Source organism: Staurois parvus, unplaced genomic scaffold (genome assembly GCF_062004578.1).
Source record: "Staurois parvus isolate SC_StPar_1 unplaced genomic scaffold, SC_StPar_1.0 ptg000054l, whole genome shotgun sequence".
NCBI classification, from domain to species: domain Eukaryota; kingdom Metazoa; phylum Chordata; class Amphibia; order Anura; family Ranidae; genus Staurois; species Staurois parvus.
The window spans coordinates 4,653,248-4,678,755 of record NW_028317850.1 but is presented as its reverse complement, the minus strand read 5'-3'; the positions used below and the strand labels follow the sequence as shown (position 1 = coordinate 4,678,755).

Here is a 25,508-nt window from a genome sequence, read left to right as displayed (position 1 = left end):
CCTAAGCATGTCCAATCAACTGAATTTCCCACAGGTGGACTCCAATCAAGTTGTAGAACATCTCAAGGATGAACAGTGGGAACAGGATGCACCAGAGCTCAATTTTGAGTGTCATGGCAAAGGCTGTAAATACTTATGTACCTGTTTTTTTTCGCGTTTTTTATTTTTAATAGATTACAAAGATTTCAAAACTTCTTTCACGTTGTCATAATGGGGTATTGTTTGTAGAATATTGAAGAAAAAAATGAATTTAATCCATTTTGGACAAAGGCTGTAACAAAACAAAATGTGGAAAAAGTTAAGCGTTGTGAATACTTTCTGGATGCACTGTATATTGCATGGCATTTCTGTAGATTTTACAGTTTATCACTTAGAGGGAGAAAATAGGTTTTAGATAATTGCACTGAAGTACATTCTGTTCACTAACACTTGGGTTTATTTACTAAAGCTAGACAGTGCAAAAGGCTAAGTCTCACTTCTGCATAGAAACCAATTGGCTTCTAACTTCAACTTGTTCAACTAAGCTTTGGAGATAAAACCTGGCAGTTTCTATGCAGAAGTATGCCTGATTATGCACTATCCAGCTTTAGTAAATAAAACCCTTATTGTCAGTTGAATCTACTGAGTTTAAAATTTGCAGTTACATGGCAGAAATAAAGATCTTTATACTAAAGCTTAAAGTGTTAGCTCTCGGTCTCCATACTATGTCCTTAATTCTCATTTCCTAAAGCCTATAAGCATTAATACAGTTACAGTATTTTATTATGTGCTCAATACATGAAGAAAGCAGATGTAAGTTAAATATAAATGTTCCAAATTTCTTTTATTAGAAAACGAATTGCAAATGAAATTCCAATATATAAAGCCGAAGTGTTAGAACTTCATTCATGAGTATAGGCTTAGACTCCTTTTGATGTGAATTTGTTTGGATTTGAATGATTAAACAGTGTGTTGGCAGGTGTTAGTGCCTATTAATTGTTGCCCCTCATGTAGTGATGTAATGGGTGGAGAAAGTGCCCCTTTATATGTCAGCTGTAGGTGAGGCCCAGTGCACTTGGGGTATGGGAGCAGGACACCCCTGATCTGCAAAAAATACGCATCTTCAGGGCTAAACTGCCAAGGGGGTAAGTGAAGGCACACTGGGGACCTTGACCTCCCCCCCCCTTATTATTATTACAGATACTTATATAGCGTGGTCAATTTACACAGCGCTTTACATATATACGTACATTCACATCGGTCCCTAACCCTCAAGGAGCATACAGTCTAAGGTCCCTAACTCACATTCATACATACACATACTAGGGCCAATTTAGACAGGATTCAATTAATCTACCAGTATGTCCTTGAAGTGTGGGAGGAAACCGGAGTACCCGTAGGAAACCCACGCAGGCACAGGGAGAACATGCAAACTCCAGGCAGGTGGTGCTGTGGGTGGGACTTGAACCAACAACCCTAGTGCTGCCAAGCGGAAGTGCTAACTATTTAGCCATTGTGCTATCCTTGACTCTTACCTAACAAGTCATGTGGCTTGGTTTAGAGTGTCCCCTAGGCCAGTGGTGGGCAACCTTTTTTTTCAACTGAGCCAAATCTCGCCAAAACCACGATTGAAATTTATTTTGAGAGCCACATTTTTAAAACTGAAAATACATCCCCCAAATAGTAATTCATCCCCCATAGTAATTCATCCCCCCTATAGTAATTCATCCCCCCTATAGTAATTTATCCCCCCTATAGTAATTTATCCCCCATGTAGTAATTTATCCCCCATGTAGTAATTCATCCCCCCTATAGTAATTCATCACCCATAGTAATTCATCCCCCCTATAGTAATTCATCCCCATATTGTGTCAATTCACTTACCTTTGCTCCGCGCGTTCCTCTCGCCGTGTTCCCGCGCCGTTCCGGTCTTCAGGGCGGACTGTGAGAGGAGAGGAGTTCGTCACGCTGCCCCGCCTAAATCCTGACAGCCAATGTTTGCCACGCTCTGCGGGCCGGATTAAAAGGTCCGCTGGGCCGTAGTTTGCCCATTGCTGGGCTAGCTGCAGAGTCCTGACTTTTGGGGCGGCCGCCCGAGAGGAGGGAGGGGAGCGGGCGCCCGGCACACAGAAGAGCCGATTAATGTGTGTAAAGAGCTGCATGTGGCTCGCGAGCCGCGGCTTGCTGACCACTGCCCTAGGCCAATGGAGGATCTCTTTCGTGTGTGAGGAAGGGCTGTGCTGCAACTGTGCTGAAGTGACATGTGTATAGTGATGCAGTAAAAATTCAACATGTCTGGACATTTTATTCCAGGTAACAGACCTCAGGCCAGGAACATGTGTGACACACTAGTTTCTCTAAAACAGGTGGTTGACTGTCTTATGTAAAAAGAAGTAGGGTGGTTCTAGGGTCCAAATGGTGCCAACAGCCAACCAATGTGGACCCAGCTTACACTTGTACACATAACACAGGGTACAATCCCCTTTGTATTCATTTGAAACCCAAGAGAAGACCCAGTGCCTTTTTTTGCTCTTCATTTTCTGATTATCAGCTATTGTTATGTAACTGCAGGATCTTATTAACACCAGCAGAGGAACTTGTACTATTGAACACCTGACCTTTGTTAGAGAATCTCCACATCATCGCACAGCCCAAAGCAATTGCTCCTCAAAAACATTTTTTCTCTCTCCAGTAGAACACAATGGCTCATCTACCCTCATCAGATGGCTGTCGATTGGGTAGACTGATGTCTTTATTCAACCTTACCAACTATGTAAATATGCAGCTATGTAATGGCACCTTATCCCTTCACATAGTCAGAACTAGATTTACAAAAAGTATGAGACTTTTATAGTGCCATCCAAGAACACAAAATTTTCACTAAAATATATATTTATTACAAATATTGTAAAATGCCATTGTTATGATCAGGAGGATAAGACCACCTGGGGCTGTAAACTCAAGATCTAGGGGGCCAGTGGAAACAACTAAACAGGTGTACCCGGGTACTGATCCTCGCAAATGCAGGAGCAGTGTGAACGCATGCAAGTGGTGGTGTGTCAGAGTTGCAGGATCTAAGGAGCTACCTGGTCTTTACCAGAGCCACTAGAGGTGTCAATGTTGCGGCTCTCTTAACACATCCATGCGGGCACAGTGGAACCAAATAGCATGCTGGAAGGACATGGGGTATGCCTAGACTACTAGAAACCAAGGTAACCTACTGCAGTAATCTAGGAAGGAACACCAGGGAAGAAGACACAGCAGGAACAAGCATAAAACGCAGGACCGTGAGGGATACTGAGCAATGTACAGAGACAGCAAGCTGAAAAGGGCTGCAGGGCAAACAACAGGAAACTGCTGAGAAGGGCACACACAGTAACAGGAACTGAAGGGATCCACAGACAGAAAACCAAAGGGGATATAACCGTACAAACAGAGAGGAAACACTGAGAATAAAGACAGGATCAAACAGCACAGAGAATATGGGAATACTCAAGCAGCAGTGAACACCACAGGAACCAGAGGGGTCTGGCATCCAATTGAAGACATGTTGCTCAAACACGAACACACAGGTACAAAGGCTTAATAATACCTAGGTTCAGGGTGGACAGGCAGGTAGCCAAGCAACCTCGGACAGGAAGCAAAACCTGGCACCAGATCGATGTGCATGGAAGCCTGACAGTCATAACAAACTAGTGCACACAGACCTACAGTAGTTACAACAAAAGGAATGACCCATAGCATATAACACAAGCCTCTGATGAGTTGTCCTAAAGTCTTCATTTGTCATATAACATATAAAGTTCCCTTCTCCATACACCTTTTTCATACTGGCTTGAATATGGACCAAGTTAAGACTCAATGTTTTTCGTTGAAAAGCTTCATCAGGAGTATTTCCATGGACAAAATTGGGATGGCTGCATAACCACCCTTAACCACCTCCCGCCTGCCATATAATGAAATGAAGGACTGGCGGTGGATCTCTTGTTCTGGAATCTCTTGTTCATATGACGTCCTCCCAATCTAACTTCACATGCGCGCCCCCGGGGGCACACGGCGATCGGTGGTGTGCTGCGTCTCTGGGACACAGTGGATCACCGATTGCAGTAAAGAGCTGATGACACAGGCTCTATCATGATCAGCTGTATCCAATCACAGCTGATTGCATGTAAACAGGAAATGATGGTTATTGGCAGTCCTCTCCTTACTCTGACAGCATGTGAGGAGAGATGTCCTCAGAGGAGACATCTACACTGATGATCAGTGCCCTGATGAGCAGTGTAGCCCCATCAGTGCCACACACCAGTGCCTACTAGCGCACATCAATGCCACATATCAGTTCCCATCAGAGCTGCCTTTCAGTGCAGCCTACCAGTGCCATATAGGAGTGCTGCCTTTCAGTGCCCATCAGTGATGTCTCTCATTGCCCATCAGTGCCCATCACTGCAGCCTCATTAGCGCACACCAGTGAAAGAGAAAAATTACTTGTTTACAAAATCTTATAACAGAAACTAAGAAAAAACTTTTTTTTTTCAAAATTTTCTGTATTTTTTAGTTTGTTTAGCAAAAAATAAAAAACCCCAGTGGTGATTAAATACCACCAAAAGAAAGCTCTAGAAGTCTCAAAAAATTATAAAAAAATTGTTTTGGTGCAGTGTTGCATGACCACACAATTGTCATTCAAAGTGCGAGAGTGCTGAAAGCTGAACATTGGCCTGGGCAGGAATGGGGTAGAAGTGGCCGGTAGGCAAGTGGTTAAACACTTTTGAAGTGTAAAATGTGCTAACCTTTTTGCTTCCCTCTCTCTGCCAGCTGTTGTGCTTTTTATATACTTTTTTCTACAATTATTATATTATTATACAGTGTTTATATAGTGCCAACAGTTTGCTCAGCACTGTACATTACAATAAAGTCGATTTTAGCTATTGACATTTGGGGGTGCAGCCATCTCGATTTTTTCCATGGAAGTGCTACAGCTACGACTGGGAAAGCAGCCCAAACAATCCAATTTTCAGCCGACCCACCTTGGAGCAGCGAGAGTGCGTGCTATTCATCAGGAATATACAGGCACTAATAGAAATAAAACAAATCAATATTACATGTCATATTTCATAATTATATGCAATCACATAATTTATTACAAATGTTGCTAGACCTTTACATTTCATTCACTTAGTAGATATTAGAATTTTTCTGTGCAAAAAAAGAATATGTAATTGAACGTTTCCATTTTTCCAAATGATCCTTTGTCCTGCAGTTTACGTGTGACTTGTGGCACAGTAATTAGGAGTATTTTGTGAGTACGAGGACTGTGGCATGACCGTTCAATGTGTAGGTTCAGTTAAATCATCCCCCTATAAAGCACAACTAAGTGCTCCATCCTATACAGCCGGGGAAGTTGCCATCTTAGCCTCTGTTTGATCTGTAGTTGATATGGTGCTGTGATCAGTATTGCACCAGCTATTTGATGGCTTCACAATTGAGTTGGGAGCACAAGCAACTGTGACCATTATCATTCACTGAATGTAACTATTTTAGGAAACATTTAAATCAATGGGTTTAGTTATGCTTTAAGTCACTCCCACTGTTAGGCTACTTTAACACTGATCCGCAGCAAAAACAAGCTAGAAACGGATAGGACTGAAGTCCACTATTGGCTCGCATCACTCAGCCGGTCCAGGCTGGGGACAGATCCCGACTTTATAGTCAGGATCCACCCCAGAGTCTGGAGCTGCACCTGGCTCAGTCTCAGCGATCTGCTGAGAGCCTGAGCCAGCCACTCTCTCCCCTTCCACAGCCCAAGCGCTCCAGTGAGCATGGGGAGTAGAGCAGAGAGCACTGTGAGACCTCAGCAATCAGTCATGTGATCACTGAGTTCTCACCCTTAGAGCTTGAGGGGTACAGTTGCAGCATCGGAGCGTACGTATTAAAACAGGAAGAAAAGCCCTACTTCTCTTTTAAAATATACTAAAAGCAAAACATTTTTCAGCTTTGGACAGAGTGGAGAGGAATTAGAACCTGTCAGGTTTTTTTTTTGTTTTGTTTACTGTCTATGTCTCCTTTAGGGGATATATTGCCTGACGAAGGGGTCCTGCATGGCTCCAAAAACATTGCACTTTCCTATCTGTGATGTGATCATTCTTCAAATAAAAAAAACGTTTGGGCTCATTCTGAAGATCCATGGTGTTGTGGCAAATGTTGTCACTGTGTCATGTTGTATTGGCAACTTTGGGAATACCAGGTAGACTCCGGACACGAACATGAGGAAAACAAACCTTTTATTTAACCAGCGCTGGTTGAGACTTAGCCAGACTCATGTCTGCAAAGCTATGTGGCATGAAAAACATCTCACAGAGTAGACATATTAACAATTATGTTACAATGCATATTTTTCCTCTTTCACTTTCTGTACATTCAAAAGACTTTCTAAACTGTGCAAAATATAGCCTTGAATACCAGCTACAGATAAGGATACCAGCTCTAGGTTGGAACACATTACTTCACAGGAAATAAGGGAGGAGGGAAGTGAGCTGATGACCTTGCTTTTGCAAATAGAAACTGCTAAAAATATTAAAGTTTAAAGGGAAATTCTGTAATATCTGGGTGCTGCCACAATGTGTGACCCGGTCACCAGCTGGAGGTTACTGCAGGACCAAATTTTCCAGAACCTGTTTCAGGAACATGTGCAAGGGGAATATGGATGGTTATCCGTTAGGGAGATCCCCCCCATTTGTACTACTATCACCAAATGTGAGTGTGGGTCCTTTCACATGGGCGGACCTGTTTAGCGGATCCACTTGCTCAGCTGGGGATCTCTCCACTGATCCCCGCTAAGGAAGCGGATGACAGGTGTGTAGGTGTGTGTCTGCTCGGCTGCTGCAGAACGGACACAGAGCAGCTCACTCTCCTCAGTGGGCAATTGGATGAAAATGGACAGCCTGTCCGTTTGCATCTGATGGACAGAAGGGGAATTGGATCCCCATCTGTCCCTTTTTTGCAGGTCGGATCGGATATCGGCGGGTGTAACTTTGCAAGAATATCACCTAAGGCATGGGTGGTGAGTGATATACAGCACATGTAAAAGGAAATACGGCGCACAACACCATTGCCTATCTACTTAAAGTGACTAACTCACTGACTTTCCATATATCACCTATTTATTTCAGGATGGGGACATCATGTTATACTAATTAAACTTATACTACAGCACCCCATATTTATTATAAGGCACGGATGCTCCTGTATTCTACATCACAGTATCATTATAAAGGAGGTGTGTAGCCCGCATGCTGCGGTGAAGAATCCCTTTACGTATTAGCAGGGCCCTGCCATTTCTACTACATTGTGGAAGTCACATGGTGACAATACTACGGCTATCAAGTGCATCTTATCAAGTATTATGGACATGACTGCTGCTGTTTGAAACCTCACCACCTACATCTTGCCATATCAAGCCTGCTATAACTACTACCTGATCTGGTTATTACCCAGCTAGTGGTTGTAGAGGTAGATTGTCTCTATACATCTCTCTACAGTCACTATATACTTGTAAGGTTATTATTGGGCTACTATATCCACTGTCTGGTACTTATGATCATCCATTATACTGCATTGTTTGCTTTGCCATTTGGTACAATTTTTTTAAACACCCCCTACATGGCGGTGTAACCATTGTGTCAGTGCTGAAAATGTATTAGACCAGGTGTCACTATATTTACAGCACTTTACTACTTTGACCGGTCATGACGTGTTTTTAATTGATTTTAGGTTATACATTGATGTATTATCTCATACTGAGGTGATAACTAACTGAGGTATTTACCTTATACAGGTAAAATTTGAAAAATTAGAATATCGTGCAAAAGTTCATTTATTTCAGTAATGCCACTTAAAAGGTGAAACTAATATATGAGATAGACTCATTACATGCAAAGCAAGATAGTTCAAGCCGTGATTTGTCATACTTGTGATGATTATGGCTTACAGCTCATGAAAACCCCAAATCCACAATCTCAGAAAATGAGAATATTGTGAAAAGGTGCAATATTCTCGGCTCAAAGTGTCCCACTCTAATCAGTTAATTAAGCCATAACACCTGCAAAGGGTTCCTGAGCCTTTAAATGGTCTCTCAGTCTGGTTCAGTAGGAATCACAATCATAGGAAAGACTGCTGACCTGACAGTTATGCAGAAAATCATCATTGACACCCTCCATAAGGAGGGAAAGCCTCAAAAGGGAATTGCAAAAGAAGTTGGATGTTCCCAAAGTGCTGTATCAAAGCACATTAATAGAAAGTTATGTGGAAGAGAAAAGTGTGGAAGAAAAAGGTGCACAAGCAGCAGGGATGACCGCAGCCTGAAGAGGATTGTCAGGAAAAGGCCATTCAAAAGTGTTGGGGACTTTTACAAGGAGTGGACTGAGGCTGGAGTCAGTGCATCAAGAGCCACCACACACAGATGGATCCTGGACATGGGCTTCAAATGTCGTATTCCTCTTGTCAAGCCGCTCCTGAAAAACAAACGTCAGAAGCGTCTTACTTGGGCTAAAGAAAAACAGACCTGGTCTGTTGCTCAGTGGTCCAAAGTCCTCTTTTCTGATGAGAGCAACGTTTGCATCTCATTTTGAAACCAAGGACCCAGAGTATGGAGGAAGAATGGAGAGGCACACACTGCAAGATGCTTGAAGTCCAGTGTGACGTTTCCACAGTCTGTGTTGATTTGGGGAGCCATGTCATCTGCTGGTGTTGGTCCACTGTGCTTCATTAAGTCCAGGGTCAACGCAGCCGTCTACCAGAAGATTTTGGAGCACTTCATGCTTCCTTCCACAGACGAGAATTTATGGGGATGCTGACTTCATTTTCCAGCAGGACTTGGCACCTGCCCACACTGTGAAAAGCACCAAAACCTGGTTCAATGACCGTGGGATTACTGTGCTTGATTGGCCAGCAAACTCGCCTGACCTGAACCCCATAGAGAATCTATGGGGCATTGCCAAGAGAAAGATGAGACATGAGTCTGAACAATGCAGAAGACCTGAAGGCCGCTATTGAAGCATCCTGGTCTTCTATAACACCGCAGCAGTGCCACAGGCTGATAGCTTCCATGCCACGCCGCATTGAGGCAGTAATTGCTGCAAAAGGGGCCCAAACCAAGTACTGAGTACATATGCATGCTTATACTTTTCAGAGGTCCGATATTGTTCTATGTACAATCCTTGTTTTATTGATTGTATGTAATATTCTAATTTTCTGAGATTGTGGATTTGGGGTTTTCATGAGCTGTAAGCCATAATCATCACAATTATGATAAATCACGGCTTGAACTATCTTGCTTTGCATGTAATGAGTCTATCTCATATATTAGTTTCACCTTTTAAGTTGCATTACTGAAATAAATGAACTTTTGCACCATATTCTAATTTTTCGAGTTTCACCTGTATGTCCATATGTGCATTGTGAAATAAAGCATCATTTTTTTTAATTACTTTGAGTATCGCTTTCTGTCCATAATGTAACCGCTTTTCTGTGAATCCCTTTTCACATTCCTTTGTTTTTGATGTTCGTTTTTTTGGTTACTGGGCAGATACTGTACGTTTAGCGATACGTGTTATTTATAAGCCCCTTGTTTCCTAATTTTACTAGTACATGTCTGTTTACACCCGCTGCTCCATAGAGGACAATGGAGGTTCTGATCGGGTCTGCCTAAAAAACGGGCAGGGAGAACGTGAAAAACGGGCAGGGATCCATGTGAAAGAGGCCTAAAAGAAAATCCCAAATTTTGGGTTGTTGTTAGAACAGAATTAGAGAGATAATCCTCCACTGGGAACACTAGTTCTGGACAACCAGACCTTCCCTCACTTTAGAGGAATTTCCTCTCACTTCCTGTTTGGCTCTAGGACAGGAAGTGAGGGCTGGGTCACCCCATGATGCAGAGACGGCAGTTTTTCTGCAAGGGCAAAATGAAATCAGTTGTTCTCTATGTGCCCTGTTCATACAACACTGATATCACATGCAGATATTTTCTGCTCAGGAATTTGCAGCGTGTATAAAACCCATTGGAGCGCGCCTGAAAACTGATCTCTGCACGGGAAATCTGCGCATGTTTCTGCACGAATGATGTGAACGAGGCCAGAAGGGAAATCTCCCCAATGGGACACGCCGTAAAACCTGAGAAATATAAGTTTTGTCTTTACTTGTACTGTCCGGAATATATCATTGCATAGATTGTATTGTAACCCAGTCTAGTGTCACTTTCATGAGTTCTCTCAGGAATCTAGATGTAGATACATGTGTGTAATGTTCATACACTTCCTGTACAGTAGGTGTGCGCAATGTGTGGTCGGAGCAGCAGCGCCCACTTCACACACCCGCTCTGCGCCCGGGGATGACACAAGACGTCTGTCAGAGGCGCGCGCACGCTGGGAACGGCGCGTGACTAAGGGTGTCTCGCGCACGAGCGCGGAGCGAGTTGTGAGCGGAAACTCCGGAGTGTCTCAGACGTCCCCCGGGCCGGTGTGGGGCCACACAGTATGGCCTCCTCCATGGAGGTGTTCGGTCTACCGGAGGAGGAGGTGAGGGCGGAGACAGACGAGTGGGGGGCGGGAAGTTGTCTCCCTGTAGTCAGCGGTGGCCTGTGGTGACCAGTCTGTGCCTGTCAGTGCAGCCACCCTGACCTGAGTTATATGAGGGAGATGAGGGGCGGGTCATGGTGTGTGTGAAAGGATGGAGACCGGGGTCAGAGGTCATCTGCCCGATCATTGATCTCATTATCTGATGTGGAGTGTGATGTCATTATTGAATGATGGGGACCTGTGGCTCCTGGATATATGGGACATTACGGGGACCTGTGGCTCCTGGATATATGGGACATTATGGGGGACCTGTGGCTCCTGGATATATGGGACATTATGGGGGACCTGTGGCTCCTGGATATATGGGACATTATGGGGCACCTGTGGCTCCTGGATATATGGGACATTATGGGGGACCTGTGGCTCCTGGATATATGGGACATTATGGGGGATCTGTGGCTCCTGGATATATGGGACATTATGGGGGACCTGTGGCTCCTGGATATATGGGACATTATGGGGGACCTGTGGCTCCTGGATATATGGGACATTATGGGGGACCTGTGGCTCCTGGATATATGGGACATTATGGGGGACCTGTGGCTCCTGGATATATGGGACATTATGGGGGACCTGTGGCTCCTGGATATATGGGACATTATGGGGGACCTGTGGCTCCTGGATATATGGGACATTATGGGGGACCTGTAGCTCCTGGATATGTAGAACAGATTATGGGGGACCTGTGGCTCCTGGATATATGGGACATTATGGGGGACCTGTGGATCCTGGATATATGGGACATTATGGGGGACCTGTAGCTCCTGGATATGTAGAACAGATTATGGGGGACCTGTGGATCCTGGATATGTAGAACAGATTATGGGGGACCTGTGGCTCCTGGATATATGGGACATTATGGGGGACCTGTGGATCCTGGATATATGGGACATTATGGGGGACCTGTGGATCCTGGATATGTAGAACAGATTATGGGGGACCTGTGGATCCTGGATATGTAGAACAGATTATGGGGGACCTGTGGATCCTGGATATGTAGAACAGATTATGGGTGATCTGTGGCTCCTGGATATATAGAACAGATTCAAAACAAAATTGTAATATATTGCAGCTACCAGTAGTGGCTGCATGAGTTACCGTTTTTTAAGGCTTTTCCTCTCTGCTTTTTTCTGGTCTGGCCAGTAACGTACAGCAGGTAAAATAAGTATTGAACACGTCACCATTTTTCTCATAAATATATTTCTAAAGGTGCTATTGAGATGACATTTTCACCACATGTCAGTAACAACTAATGCAATCCATACGTACAAAGAAGCCAAAACAAATAAGTTCAGAAATTAACTTCTGTGTGATAAAATGGAATGACACAGGGAAAAAGTATTGAACACGCTAACTGAAATTTATTTAATACTTTGTACAAAATCCTTTGTTGGTAATGACAGCTTTAAGATGCCTCCTGTATGGAGAAACTAGTCGCATGCATTGCTTCGGTGTAATTTCTACCCATTTTTCCCACACAAACGGTCTTCAAATCTTCTAAGGTTCATCGGGGCTCTTCTATGAACTCTGATCTTTAGTTCTTTCCATAGATTTTCTATTGGATTCAAGTCAGGTGATTGGCTGGGCCATTCTAGCAGCTTTATTTTCTTTCTTTGAAACCAATTGAGAGTTTCCTTGGCTTTGTATTTGGGATCATTGTCTTGCGGAAATATCCACCCTCGTTTCATCTTTATCATCCTGGTAGATGGCAGCAGATTTTTATCAAGAGTGTTTAATACATTTTTACATTCATCCTTCCTTCAATAACATGAAGTTTGCCAGTACCGTATCCTGAAAAACAGCCCCACACCATGATGTTCCCACCTCCAAACTTCACTGTTGGTATGTTGTTTTTGGTGTGATGTGTTATGCTCTGAAGAAGTTCCGGTGTGGGCGGGACGAAACGCATTAGCATGGAATTAGGATTCCCCCCTACCCCTGCATGGCCACCTTGGCCAGCCAACTGTCTTGAGCAGCATGATGGTATCTCCACCGGGACCTGGATTATGGCTCATGTAGCCCTGGTCATTGGCTCATGCAGCATTCAGCCCATTGAACAGCTGAGCTTTGGTTACACCGAATTCCTCCTATGTGAATGACCCAGTAGTGGATGATCTGGATACATCATACAGTGACATCATACAGTATACAGTGAGTACCAGTGTACCCAGGTCATATCGGCTGTGTAGAGATAGCACAGGCTGGATCGAGGACACAGTAGAGAGGTTACTGTATTACATTTTCTCAGCATACCATGTGATTTCAGTTCCACTGGTTCAACCACGATCATTGGTGTTTGTTACTAACAGTTGTAAGTGTTTCTGTGCTACATTGAATGCACACGTAATATGGACTGGCCTATCTGTCATATCTTGCATCTGTCATTGACTGGTATTGAACATGCACTTCACAGCTTGGCTTCCTATTATGCATGCTGCATGGACACTCAGGTTAAACCTACTGTAGCTCACCCTTCAATCCATGAGCTCATGACAATCCTATTTATGTTTACATTGCATATATACCACTTCATTTAAAGGGCTTACATTGATCATAGTTGCCTGCTTTCATCTTTGGGACTATACTTTGTTCATTGCTACACACAGTGTTTTCTATGGAATGAGATATACCTTTTCAATTATGGCCTTATGTATTACTTTTGATATCTAGCTTACACAGATTGTCTGTCTCATAGGGTTACATCTATGGGGGTCGGCAGCATTAGAGTGTGTGTGACACATGGTTACTGTGGAGACAATTAGCACCTCTGCCTAGTAGGCAGCCCCTGGCGGCATACGCTCAGAGGGCATTGGGATTGGTCCTGGTTGGCTTCTTATAGTTCAGGCAGGTATGTTGCGGTGTGTGTAGGGGTATCTTCCATCTCTTCTTCTTTTCTGGGGGGGGGGATTCCCAGCTCCTGGATGGGAAAGGGTTAGGTTAGGGGGGTTGTTTTGATGGGGGATTCTTTGTGAGGGGGGTTGTCTCATGGTTTATGGAGGTGGGTGGTCCATGGGGGAGTGTCTTGGGATGGGGGTTATATAGGGGAATTTTAGATGAGTTGTCAGGTGGGAGATGGGTCCATACACCTGCGATGCAATATAATATTTGTCATGTTTTTTACTGAATAAAATATTTTTGTAGAGGTGGCTGGTTGGGTGATTATGCCTTTTTCTCTTGTTTCTGTAAAATTGTTGAAATGTCCACCCTCGTTTCATCTTCATCATCCTTGTAGATGGCAGCAGATTTTTATCAAGAATTTGATACATTTTTTTCATTCATCCTTTCTTCAATGATATGACGTTTTCCAGTACTGTATGCTGAGAAACAGCCCCACAACATGATATTCCCACCTCCAAACTTCACTGTTGGTATGGTGCTTTTGGAGTGATGTGCAGTGCCATTTGAGCTCCAAGTATGTTGTATATGGCATCCAAAGAGTTCAGTTTTGGTCTCATCTGACCAGACTATGTTCTCCCAGTATTTCACAGACTTGTCTAAATGTCATGCAGCAAACTTCAAACTTCAGCAATGAAGTCTTGCATGGTGAGTGTGCATACAGGCCATAACGGTTGAGTGCATTACTTATTGTTTTCTTTGAAACAATTGTAGCTGCTAATTCCAAGGTTTTTTTTTTAAGCTCTCCACGAGTGGTCCTTGGCTCTTGGACAACTCTTCTGACAATTCTTTTGACTCCTCTGTCAGAAATCTTGCGAGAAGCACCTGGTCATGGCCAGTTTATAGTGAAGTTATTTTTTTTCGCGTCCGGATTATGGCCCCAACAGTGCTCACTGGAACATTCAGAAGTTTAGAAATCCTTCTGTAACCAATGCTATCAGTATGTTTTGCAGCAGTAAGGTTGTGAAGGTCTTGAGAGAGCTGTTTGCTTTTACTCATCATGAGATGTTTCTTGTGTGACACCTTCGCAATCAGTCACCTCTTTATAGGCCATCAGTTGAGACTGAACCAGCTGATATTAATTTGCACTGACAAGGGGCAGGACTGCTTTCTAATTACTGATAATGTCAGCTAGTGTCTTGGATCTCCATGCCTTTTTGCACCTCCCTTTCTTCATGTGTTCAATACTTTTTCCCCGGTGTCATTCCATTTTATTACACATAACTTAATTTCTGAACTTATTTGTTTTGGTTTCTTTGTATGTATGGATTGCATGGATTGTTACTGACATGTGGCGAAAATTTCATGTCAATAGCACCTTTACAAATATATTTGCTGAGAAAAATGGTGACATGTTCAATACTTATTTTACTCGCTGTACCTCCTGTATTAGAGTGCCCACGCTCTGAATGAGCACAGAGGGCACCTTTGGACAGCACCATTGTCAGTCTGGGGGGAGGGAGTGGTAGATGTACTAGCAGATTTATATATACTAACAAATTGAAGCCAAACTCCAGCTAACATTTTATAAGCAGTTAAAGAAACACTTTCCTTTTTGGGAAAAGGTTTTACATGAGAAAAGATTGCAGAAGGTGACATTTATTTATTTCAGGTACTTATATAGCGCCATCAATTTACGCAGCGCTTTACATATATATTACATTCACATCAGTCCCTAACCCTCAAGGGGCATACAATCTAAGGTCCCTAACTTCCATTCATACATACACATAATAGGGCCAATTTAGACAGGAGCCAATTAACCTACCAGCATGTCTTTGGAGTGTGGAAGGAAACCGGAGTACCCGGAGGAAACCCACGCAGGCACAGGGAGAACATGCAAACTCCAGGCAGGTGATGCCGTGGTTGGACATTGCATGTCTTTTCTGCAATAAAAAGCCTGCTTTCTCTCAGTTTTTGAAAAAGAGACTGTGGTACTGCTTTAAAGGATAATTTCACCTTTCCACAAAAAATAATAATTTTGCGGGTAAAAAATGTGCATTTATTATTATTATTATTATTATTATTATTTTTTTTTTTTTTTTTTGTAAGGAGCCTCTAAAGCATTGATCGCTGATGCCATGTAGGTCTCCTGCAGACTCAGTGTGCTTGCTCATATATCCCATACGATCAAGCTGGTACTTCTCACAAGAAGAATCAATGAACTACCACAGTGCTCATAGCACTTTAAACCCTCTGGAGCACAGGTATCCTTTCTATAGTTCTGCTTGAGAGTGAGCATTTTAGTGGCTATGCTACAAGCTCCATTAAGGCAAGCAGAGAAAACATAGTTGCCAAGAACAAGAAGGTCTGCATACTAACATAAAGCTCCAGCTACTATTGATATTTGTTTATTTAAAGGTATAGTGTCAGTATAAGCTGGCCATACATGGCGTGAAAAAAAGAAATCCATTGATCCCCCCTCATCCATGCTGCAGGCACAATTAGTAAATGTACTTTAACTTCCTTCATAGCTGGAAAAAGTCAAAAGTAAGTAAGTATAAAGTAAGCAAGTTAAATAAAGCAAGTTAACACTCCTTATACTGAAGAGTGCAATGCTAGCGAATATATTGACATATCCATAATTCCTGTATCTCCCCCCCATCTTTCCTTTTCTTAAATAAATTATATAAACCTTATTGCTTTCTGCTTAGTTGTAATTTTACTGATGCTTTTTGCAGCATTACTGGGTGGATGAAATGACTGATGTCTGTCTTCACCAATGGAAACTTTGGGGTCTATTTATGAAAAGTAATTTGCACAGCTAGTGCAAATAATCCCTGTCACGGACGACCTAACGGAGTGCTGGCTCAAAAAAGCCCATCTTTGCTTATCATTAGAGAAAATAGTTGAATGAGATCTGTGCTCCAATCTCTGCTTCTCCAGCTTGTTTCATTCAAACATTCACAAAGTAGCTGCCACCAAAAGCTGCACACAAAAACCGCCGTCTCCTTAACGCGTTTCACAAAATGGCTTGATCACAAGAATCCTTTGTAGAATACTACAAAATTACTACTTTGTAAATCCATGTAATGTATTTGATATGTGTATTTCCTATTATTGTCAGCTTCATCTAGTGACCATAATGTGGTGCTTCTCTAAAATGCCACAATCTGGAAATTACTGTGTTCTGGTCCCCAAACTTGCTGATGATCATGGGAGAATACATATATGGGCTTCTTTGTGTTTGTGCACATATGAGTATGTAACTCAAATCCAGTGCCTTTAAAAAGTATTCATACCCCTTGAAGTTTTCCACATTTTGTCATGTAACAACCAAAAACATACATTTATTTTATTGGGATTTTATGTGATAGACCAGCACATAATTGTGAAGTGGAAGGAAAATGATAAATGGTTTTCAAATTTTTTTACAAATATGTGAAAAGTGTGGCATGCATTTGTATTCAGCCCCCCTGAGTCAGTACTTTGTAGAACCACCTTTCGCTGCAATTACAGCTGCAAGTATTTTTGGGGATGTCTCTACCAGCTTTGCACATCTAGAGAGTGAAATTTTTGGCCATTCTTCTTTGCAAAATGGCTCAAGCTCTGTCAGAGAGGATGGAGAGCGTCTGTGAGCAGCAATTTTCGAGTCTTCAGATTCCCAATTGGATTTAGGTCTGGACTTTGACCGGGCCATTCTATCACATGAATATGCTTTAATCTAAACCATTCCATTGTAGCTCTGGCTGTATGTTTTGGGTTGGTGTCCTGCTGAAAGGTGAACCGCCTACCCAGTCTCAAGTCTTTTGCACACTCTAACAGGTTTTCTTCTAAGATTGTCCATTATTTGGCTCCATCCACCTTCCGATCAACTCTGACCAGCTTCCCTGTCCCTGCTGAAGAAAAGCATCCCCACTACATGATGCTGCCACCACCATGTTTCACGGTGAGGAGGGTGTGTTCCGGGTGATGTGCAGTATTAGTTTTTATGTTTGATGTGTCCCCCACATAGCTTCTTCAAAACTGCAAACAGGACTTATGACTTCATTTCAACAATGACTTTCTTCTTGCCACTCTTCCATAAAGGCCAGATTTGTGGAGTGCAAAAGTAATAGTTGTCCTGTGGACAGATTCTCCCACCTGAGCTGTGAATCTCTGCAGCTCCTCCAGAGTTACCATGGGCCTCTTGGCTGCTTCTCTGATTAATGCTCTCCTTACCCAGCCTGTCAGCTTAGGTGGACGGCCATGTGTTGGTAGGTTTGCAGTTGTGCCATACTCTTTCCATTTTCGGATGCTGGATTGAACAGTGCTCCGTGACATGTTTAAAGCTTGGGATATTTAAACTTTTCCACAACTTTATCCCTGACCTGTCTGGTGTGTTCCTTGGTCTTCATGATGCTATTTGTTCACTAATGTTCTCTAAAAAAAAACATCTGAGGGCTTCACAGAACAGCTGTATTTATACTTAGATTTCATTACACACAGATGGACTCTATTTACTAATTAGGTGACTTCTGAAGGCAATTGGTTCCACTAGATTTTAGTTAGGGGTAAAGGGGGCTGATTACAAATGCATGCCACACTTTTCAGATATTTATTTAAAAAACAAAATGTAAAACCATTTATCATTTTCCTTCCACTTCACAATTATGCGCCACTTTGTGCTGGTCTATCACATAAAATCCCTGTAAAATACATTTACGTTTTTGGTTGTAACATGAAAAATGTGGAAAATTTCAAGGGGTGTGAATACTTTTTCAAGGAGCTGTAAAATGCAAAGCTCAATGGGGCCATTGGTTGGAGACACTTGGGGTGAAAGTCCCATGAAAGTATTTAGACATGACAAGTTCAGACAAGATTTCAGCTGCATGATTACAACATTGTGGCGGACTGTAGCTGTGGGATGCATCATCGGAGTGAGTGCTCTCTGTTCTCTGTAGCAGCAGCAGATGTGCTGAGCTTTATAGTTTTATAGCACTTTCCTGTGATGTTGGGAGCAAGCTCAGCTTATGGTCCATCCTAACATGTAGTCAGGATGGGGTAAAGGTCAGAATGGGAGTTTTTCAGCCAGAATATGGGGTGCCGCAAATGGCCTACAGGTAGGACATTAAAACCTAAGCAAATGTTTTAGAAGCTGCTCAGTGTGTTTAACTTACTGGGGCTCCTTAACTGCATAGTGAATTTTATGCAAAAGGTGAACTTAGCCTTTGCATAAATGTAAAGCTTTACAGGCAGAGCAATTTTCATATTTTAGCTTTGTTCCTGAATTGGTAATAAATTTGTCACTTTGGTGCAGTACATTTTGTTAATGCTCACCATATTTCCAAAACATCTGTCCATAAAAAAAACTAAAGCAGGGTGAGAAAAAGGTTCATTAGGGGATAGGGGGTATACTTTTGAACTCTTAGGGGCTGATTTATAAAGCAGCAGTATGGCATTGTGATGGCACTTCTATGGCACCCCTGTGCATCTGCTAAAGAGCAGCGTGTTTATCTGCGTGTCTGGAATGTGAACTTAGCCTTTAACTGGGGTGCCTTGAAACTTTGAACTTTCAGCGCATTCCAGATCTGTAGGTATTGAGAAAAATAGTTTGTTGCTTAGCTGATATTCTACACTCTGCTGGAATGTTTTAAATGGAATTCCAGTCATAACTTAAAGTGATAATAAAGGCAATTTTTTTTTTTATTAAGAAAATAAACCTGACATACATAACTACTCTGTGCAATGGATTTGAACAGAGCAGCTCCAATCCTCCTCTTCTCAGGTCCCCCACCTTCACTCCTGGCCCTTCACTCCTGCCAAGTGCCCCCAAAGCAATAAACTTGGTATGGGGGAACCCTAGCAGGCCCACTCCCGAGCCACTGCTCTGCGTGTTCACTCACACACACAGCTGCAGCTTGGCTCTGCCCCTCTCTCACTTCATTGGCTCACTGGTTGTAATTGACAGCAGCGGGGGTCAATGGCTCCCACTGCTGTCTCAGTCAATGAGAAGGGAGAGTCCCTGAAAAGCCGAGGTTCTTGTGCACATCGCTGGATCACGATGGGGCTGGGGGGGGGGGGGCAGTTGCACACTGGAGTATTTTTTACTTTCATGCATAGAATGCATGAAAGTAAAAAACCTTCAGCCTTTAGAACCACTTTAATGAAGAAGAGTCAAAACATGTCTCTTCTGCATTAAAAATCCTGCCTGTTTGCCCATTTTTTATAATTTACATGACGTTCCACTTTAATACTAGTTTAGGCTCTGTTCACACTAGTGCAATTTCAGATATAGGGGCATGGGATAAAAAACTACTTGTCCAAGGGACTAAATTGGGGTCCCAATCTACTTGTCCTTTTTAAAAAAAAGTAATTGTAACCAAAACCACATTTAAATCCGAGGTGCTTTTAGAAATGTCTGGGGCTTTTATAAATGAAAGGTGTTTTAGGATGATTTATGTTTTTAACATTGTGCTGCCCCCCGAAAAAAAAAAAAAAAAGTACTCATTCAGGTTACTTATGCACTCTAAAGCACTTGGGAGCACAGCACAAGCACATGCTAAGCAGCTCCGGTGTTCCCTCCATTAGAGGATAAGTTCACCTTTTTAAAATAAAATAATAACTGCCCATTTTTTTTGCAGGTAAAAAAATTAGAATTTACAATTTTTTTTAAAAATTAGGAGCACGAAAAGCATTGCACCAGCAATCAGATTGCGGGTGTAACACAGGACTCTTGTCAGTGTCATTTGTCTGCCTGTACATCGTACAGCATACAAGCAGGAAGTTTCACACTCACAAGAAGAATCAACGAACTACCTGAGTACTCACCAGCACTGTGGAGGTACATTGAGAACTACAAGCCGACATCCGCAAATGATGTCGGTACTTTTAATTGATTAATTCACAGAAATCTGTAAATGATGCGGCCATGTGGGGACAAAGCCCCGAACAGTCGCGCTTTTAAAAAATGACAGCTGGTACAGGGCACTTATACCTGTACTGCTGTCACACAGAGGACTCGGATCACTGAGCTGCTGCAAGACCGGGAACATGTTACTCTAAAAACTGGTGGAACATATAACATGTTCCCAAAGGTGAACTTATCGTTGAACCTTTTCGCTACCCGAGCCGATTTTTTTCATCTTTTGCACGCGTTTAAAAAATTATTTTAGGCCTGAAGATTACATAAAACCCCCAAAACATTATATATATATTTTCTGAAACCAGACCGCCTAGAGAATAAGATAGTGGCAGTTCCAGTTGTTTGTCATATAATATTACCACAAAGGTAAAATTTCAGTAAAGTACACATTAAAGTTAAATTTAGGGGCACAAAAACAGAATAAATTACCAAATTTTATTGGTAAAATATCAAAGATGAGGTTGAACCGAATAAATAGATACCAAACATGTCGAACCTTAAATTTGTGTGAAATGGCAACAAACCTCAGTACCCTATATTTTCTATAGGCAACGCTTTAAAGGCCCCTTATAGGTCATCAGTTTAGCACTACAGAGGTTTTTTTTTGCATCACAAAGGGGACAAAAAGTCCCCTATGTGATGATTTTTTGGTGACAGGTTCTCTTTAATGAGACATCCAGAGTCTAAAAGACCCTGGATGTCTACCCTGAATGTAATGCAGTACAAATTGCACTGCACTACAATCTTTGCCAGGAAAACTGTCAACGGGGAAGTGGAATTGATGTCACATGTCACTTCCAGGTCAGGAACAAGAAGGAGAGCAGAGCAGACATGTGCCTGCTTTCCTCCCTCCCCTCTACCCAGCAGCACCCAGCTATGCCAGTCCCAGGCCCGCAAATGGGTAAGCGGAGCCCAGAATACATTGCGGGGGAAGGGAGGGGGATGCACACTTTGTCAGGGTCTCTGGAAGCATTCGGGTGGCAGCGCAGTCGCCTGAATGCTTCCACCTGACAAGTAAGCCCTGCTGCTTGCCTGCAGCAGGGCTAAATGTAAAAAAATAAAAACAAAACCTACCTGCTCAGCACCCAGGACTGCATGTCCCTGCAGGCTGTACACATTAAGCATCCCTGAAATCCCTTTGTGTTCGATGGTGCCCATTCACATCAATGTGACTCAGCAAGCTAAAAAACCTCGAGCCTTTACAACCACTTTACTATTTACTAATGCTAAACCTACTCCCACCCCCATTCTCTTCAGAGGGTCTCCCACTGTAGAACATACATTACAGTCATACTAACGCCTGCCTGAGAAAGCATGTACAATAACCTTACCCAAAGCCAAAATCCAGATCTTCCGAGAAGTATCCAAAAGTGCACCCACTCAATACTATCACATTCTTTTGCTGCATCCAGTGACAGTTAAATGTATGTTCTTTCAGAACAATAACAACCACTATTTATAAAACGAACAACTTTTATTGTACAATTAGTTTAAACGTTAGTGGGATATTACATATTCCCATAAGGTAAGATCATAAACTCCTTAAACAACAAGATCACAGTTATTTCCTCAATATCACAACTGCCATAATGCACCCATATAGACACATGATATCATATATTGCTTGCCACAATGTGCCAGTCTATGAAAGGGAGGATGTGCCAGATCCCGAAGCATTTCACACTTTAGCTTCTTCAGGGGTTCAGGGGGCATAGTTGTGATTTGCTGCTAAAAGCACAAAAAAGTCAAAATAACAATGTATACTTTCAGACATCCAAAGTAATATACAAACACTTTATTGTATCAGTATATCTGTAATCTCACATGTTCAGAAAAAGAAAACAAAAACTATGTGTCATGTTGAGGTTATATTCTCACAGATGTGTCAGCGGGCGCATGAGCAAAAAGATGGTGCCATAACGAAGAGGGCAGTCAGGGACCAGCCCACAGGTCCAAAGGTTACACACAGGGGAGGGAGGGTGGCAGTGCTCCCCAACGGCTGAAGGAAACTGTAAAGATAACAAAGCATCATCAAAAACTCTACTAGACACTACATATATGTCCCATGCACCACATTGGTATTTGTACAAATACCTTTAAAGGTGTAAGGCGGTCTAAAGATCTTTCAAAAAAAGCCAACGAAAAATGTAAATAGAAGGATATATGTGGGTATATAAGAAGGATGCCAACAACGGTAGCACAATGGCTATCTCAAAACATAGTGGACATATTTGCCCTCAATACAGCCAATCTGAGCCCCTGAAACTCAAAACAAAAATATTTACCTCTCCATCCATGATACACGCTAGAGCCTCCAGGAGTGTCTACTATGAACCTAGAATTAGGATATATATATAGAGGGGGAGAGCTATAAGGCCAACCCACCCACTCATATGCGGCCATCCCTTTCGTCCCACAGCCCAAAATGGATGACCCACGTGGATGTACCACTGCCCATGCGTGACCATGCCACCCCACTTGTGCACTAGTGACACCAAGGCGGCCACACATGCCCAGTAAAGGCAGTTGCCGGCCAACCAACCACACATGCCCAGCGAGTGGTGGGACCACGGCAAGCCACCAACCCACCAATTCAAAACGCAGAAGCGGCCGGATAGACATCCCCGCCCCACAACTGAGAAGGGATAGTAGGGAGGAGGCAATAAACACCGCCCTGTCCCACCCCATACTGCCATAAGGTCAAAACACATGCAATCTTGTGGCCAGAAAACAGATTATAATTCTTAAATGGCACCATATATCTATTCCCATTGAATCCTAAGGTCTAATTTATGACCCTACATAGCTGGACTAGAAACATAATAAACATAATGAATAATAAGATAATAATAAAACATGTTTCTATGTGGAAGGGGAACTGCATTATGGGGGTTGTGATATTGAGGACAAAAATGTGATTCTGTTGTCTCAGTACATTTTGATCTTGCCTTATGGGAATATGTAATATCTCACTAATGTTTAAACTAATTGTACAATAAAAGTTGTTTGTTTTATAAATCGTGGTTGTTATTGCTCTGAAAGGAAGGTATCAGCACCTAAAAAATCCTAACTTTTTATAGTTTTCCATTGATTTGTTTAAAAAGTTGTTGTTTAACAGCTTCCCGACCGCCTTATTGCAGAAATACTGCTACAGGGTGGCACGAGTGTGCAAAATCACATGTATAAACATGATTTTGAATTTTCGGGTGGGGGGCGGATGCCATACCTGCACTGCCATTCGCGGCCGTGGCTGTCAATCACCTAGTCCTGGCCGGTGATTACCTGCCGGCATCCGGTGATTACCGACGATCACCGACGGGGAGGAGGGCTGCTTTGTTTACTAACCGTCCTCCTCCCTGTCGGCTCAGGCCCACTGCTCTGGATGGTTGTGCACAGCCATCCAGAGTAGTGTCCTTGCAGTGACGCACACACCCCCCTGCCCCCTAGTAAAACACTCCCAGCACACAGTTAACCATTTGATCACCCCTCATGTTAACCCCTTCCTGCTCAGTGCCATTAGTACACTGTCGGTGCTTTTTTTTTTTTTTGTAGCACTGAACACTGTATTGATTCATCATATGCCCATATTCTCTGCTGCCATGGCCAGGCATAGATATGAGAGTATAATGTATTTTATGCATTTCAATGACACACTCTGTCATCCTCGGGGTGACCCTGAAGCTGACCGGCTCCACAAAATTCGGCTGCTCGTAAATCACCTTAACCAAAAATTTGCAGATGTCTATACTCCCCAGCAAAACATCTGCGTTGACGAGTCCCTCATTAATTTTTATGGCCGCCTTGCATTAAAACAATTTCTCCCCAGCAAGCGTGCCAGATATGGGGTCAAGATGTATAAGACCTGTAAGAGGGCAACAGGCTATACATATAAGTTTTGGATTTACGAAGGGAAAAGAGCCCCCCGTATGCCCAGGCTACATGGGAAGTAGTGGCAAGATAGTTTGGGACTTGGTGTCATCCTTTTTACATATGGGGTACCACATATATGTGAACAGTTTTTATTCAAGCGTGCCACTCTTCAGACATTTGTACAATATTGGAATTGGCGCATGTGGCACCGTGCGACCTAATCGCCAGGACTTCCCCCAATGGCTTGTAAATACCCGTCTTAGAAAGGGGGCAAAAAGCCTGCTTGAGAAATGAGGATGTCATTCAGCTGCAGCACCGACTTGTTTATTCTGACAGCAACAGGGTCTTGCTCTCAGAATATACATAAGTAGGTGTGCGCAGTGCTGTTGGATTAGATTTTTCATCCGCAGTTAAAAAAAAGAGCATATATGCCGAGGCATGAGGGTCTGGGGTGGCCAGTGCGTGGATGGCCCTATGCGTCGGCATAGTTATTTAATTTCAAGGTACTTCTATAGCGCTGTCAATTTTACGCAGCGCTTTACACATATTTATTGAACATTCACATCAGTCCTTAACCCTCAAGGGGTGTACAATCTAAGGTCCCTAACTCACATTCATACATACACATACTAGGGCCAATTTAGAAATATATATTTTATAATATTTTTTGGCACATTTCATGTGTGTCCACCATTAGAAGTGGGTGGATGCAGGGCGGTATATTCTAGTGGTGGGCATATGACAAAATTTTTCTGGCAGAGATTTCTTCTCTTTTTTTCATTCAGCCCACAGGCTTAAAAAAAAAAAAAAAAGAACATAACATAACACCAGTTGGCGTCTAGCTCTAAGCCCAGGAGCTGACATGATCAGCTGGGCTTCAGCTCTTAGGAGCACTTGTAGCAGATTGATGTGAATACAATGCTTCTGCATTAGGCATCATGCTCACTGGGTGTTTTTTTACAGGTGCTTTTTTGGGCTTCAGGGTTTTTTTCTACAGCCAGTAAACTCCCCAGCATGTTATCCTATGGGTCCATGCACACATATGCTTCTATATGTATAATAAAGATTTTCAGTCCCCAGATTAAAATACTTAAAGTATATTTATCCAAATCTTCTAACAAACATTGCAAAAACTGATGTATAACGAGTTATGGGTTTGCAGGGACAGATGTTTGCACCTGGTTGTAGACTGTGTCCAGGGGTTCACATCCTTACCTGAAAGAATGTTCAGGATCAAGATGTGTGGTTATCAGTATATAGCTGCAGCCTGCCCTTGATTGCAGAAATATGTT

At 42.7% G+C, this 25,508-nt stretch overlaps 1 protein-coding gene across 2 annotated transcripts in view; it reads left to right on the top strand.

Moving 5' to 3' along the window:
* Positions 1-10,410: 10,410 nt before the first annotated feature.
* The window catches only part of NEDD4 (NEDD4 E3 ubiquitin protein ligase), a 238,958-nt gene continuing 223,860 nt past the window's right edge, over positions 10,411-25,508 (top strand). For both annotated transcript variants that reach the window (XM_089667948.1, XM_089667943.1), the window contains exon 1: positions 10,411-10,547. In XM_089667948.1, coding sequence (XP_089524074.1) covers positions 10,506-10,547 — 42 coding nt within the window. In that variant the 5' untranslated portion in view covers positions 10,411-10,505. The remainder of the gene's footprint in view (positions 10,548-25,508) is intronic.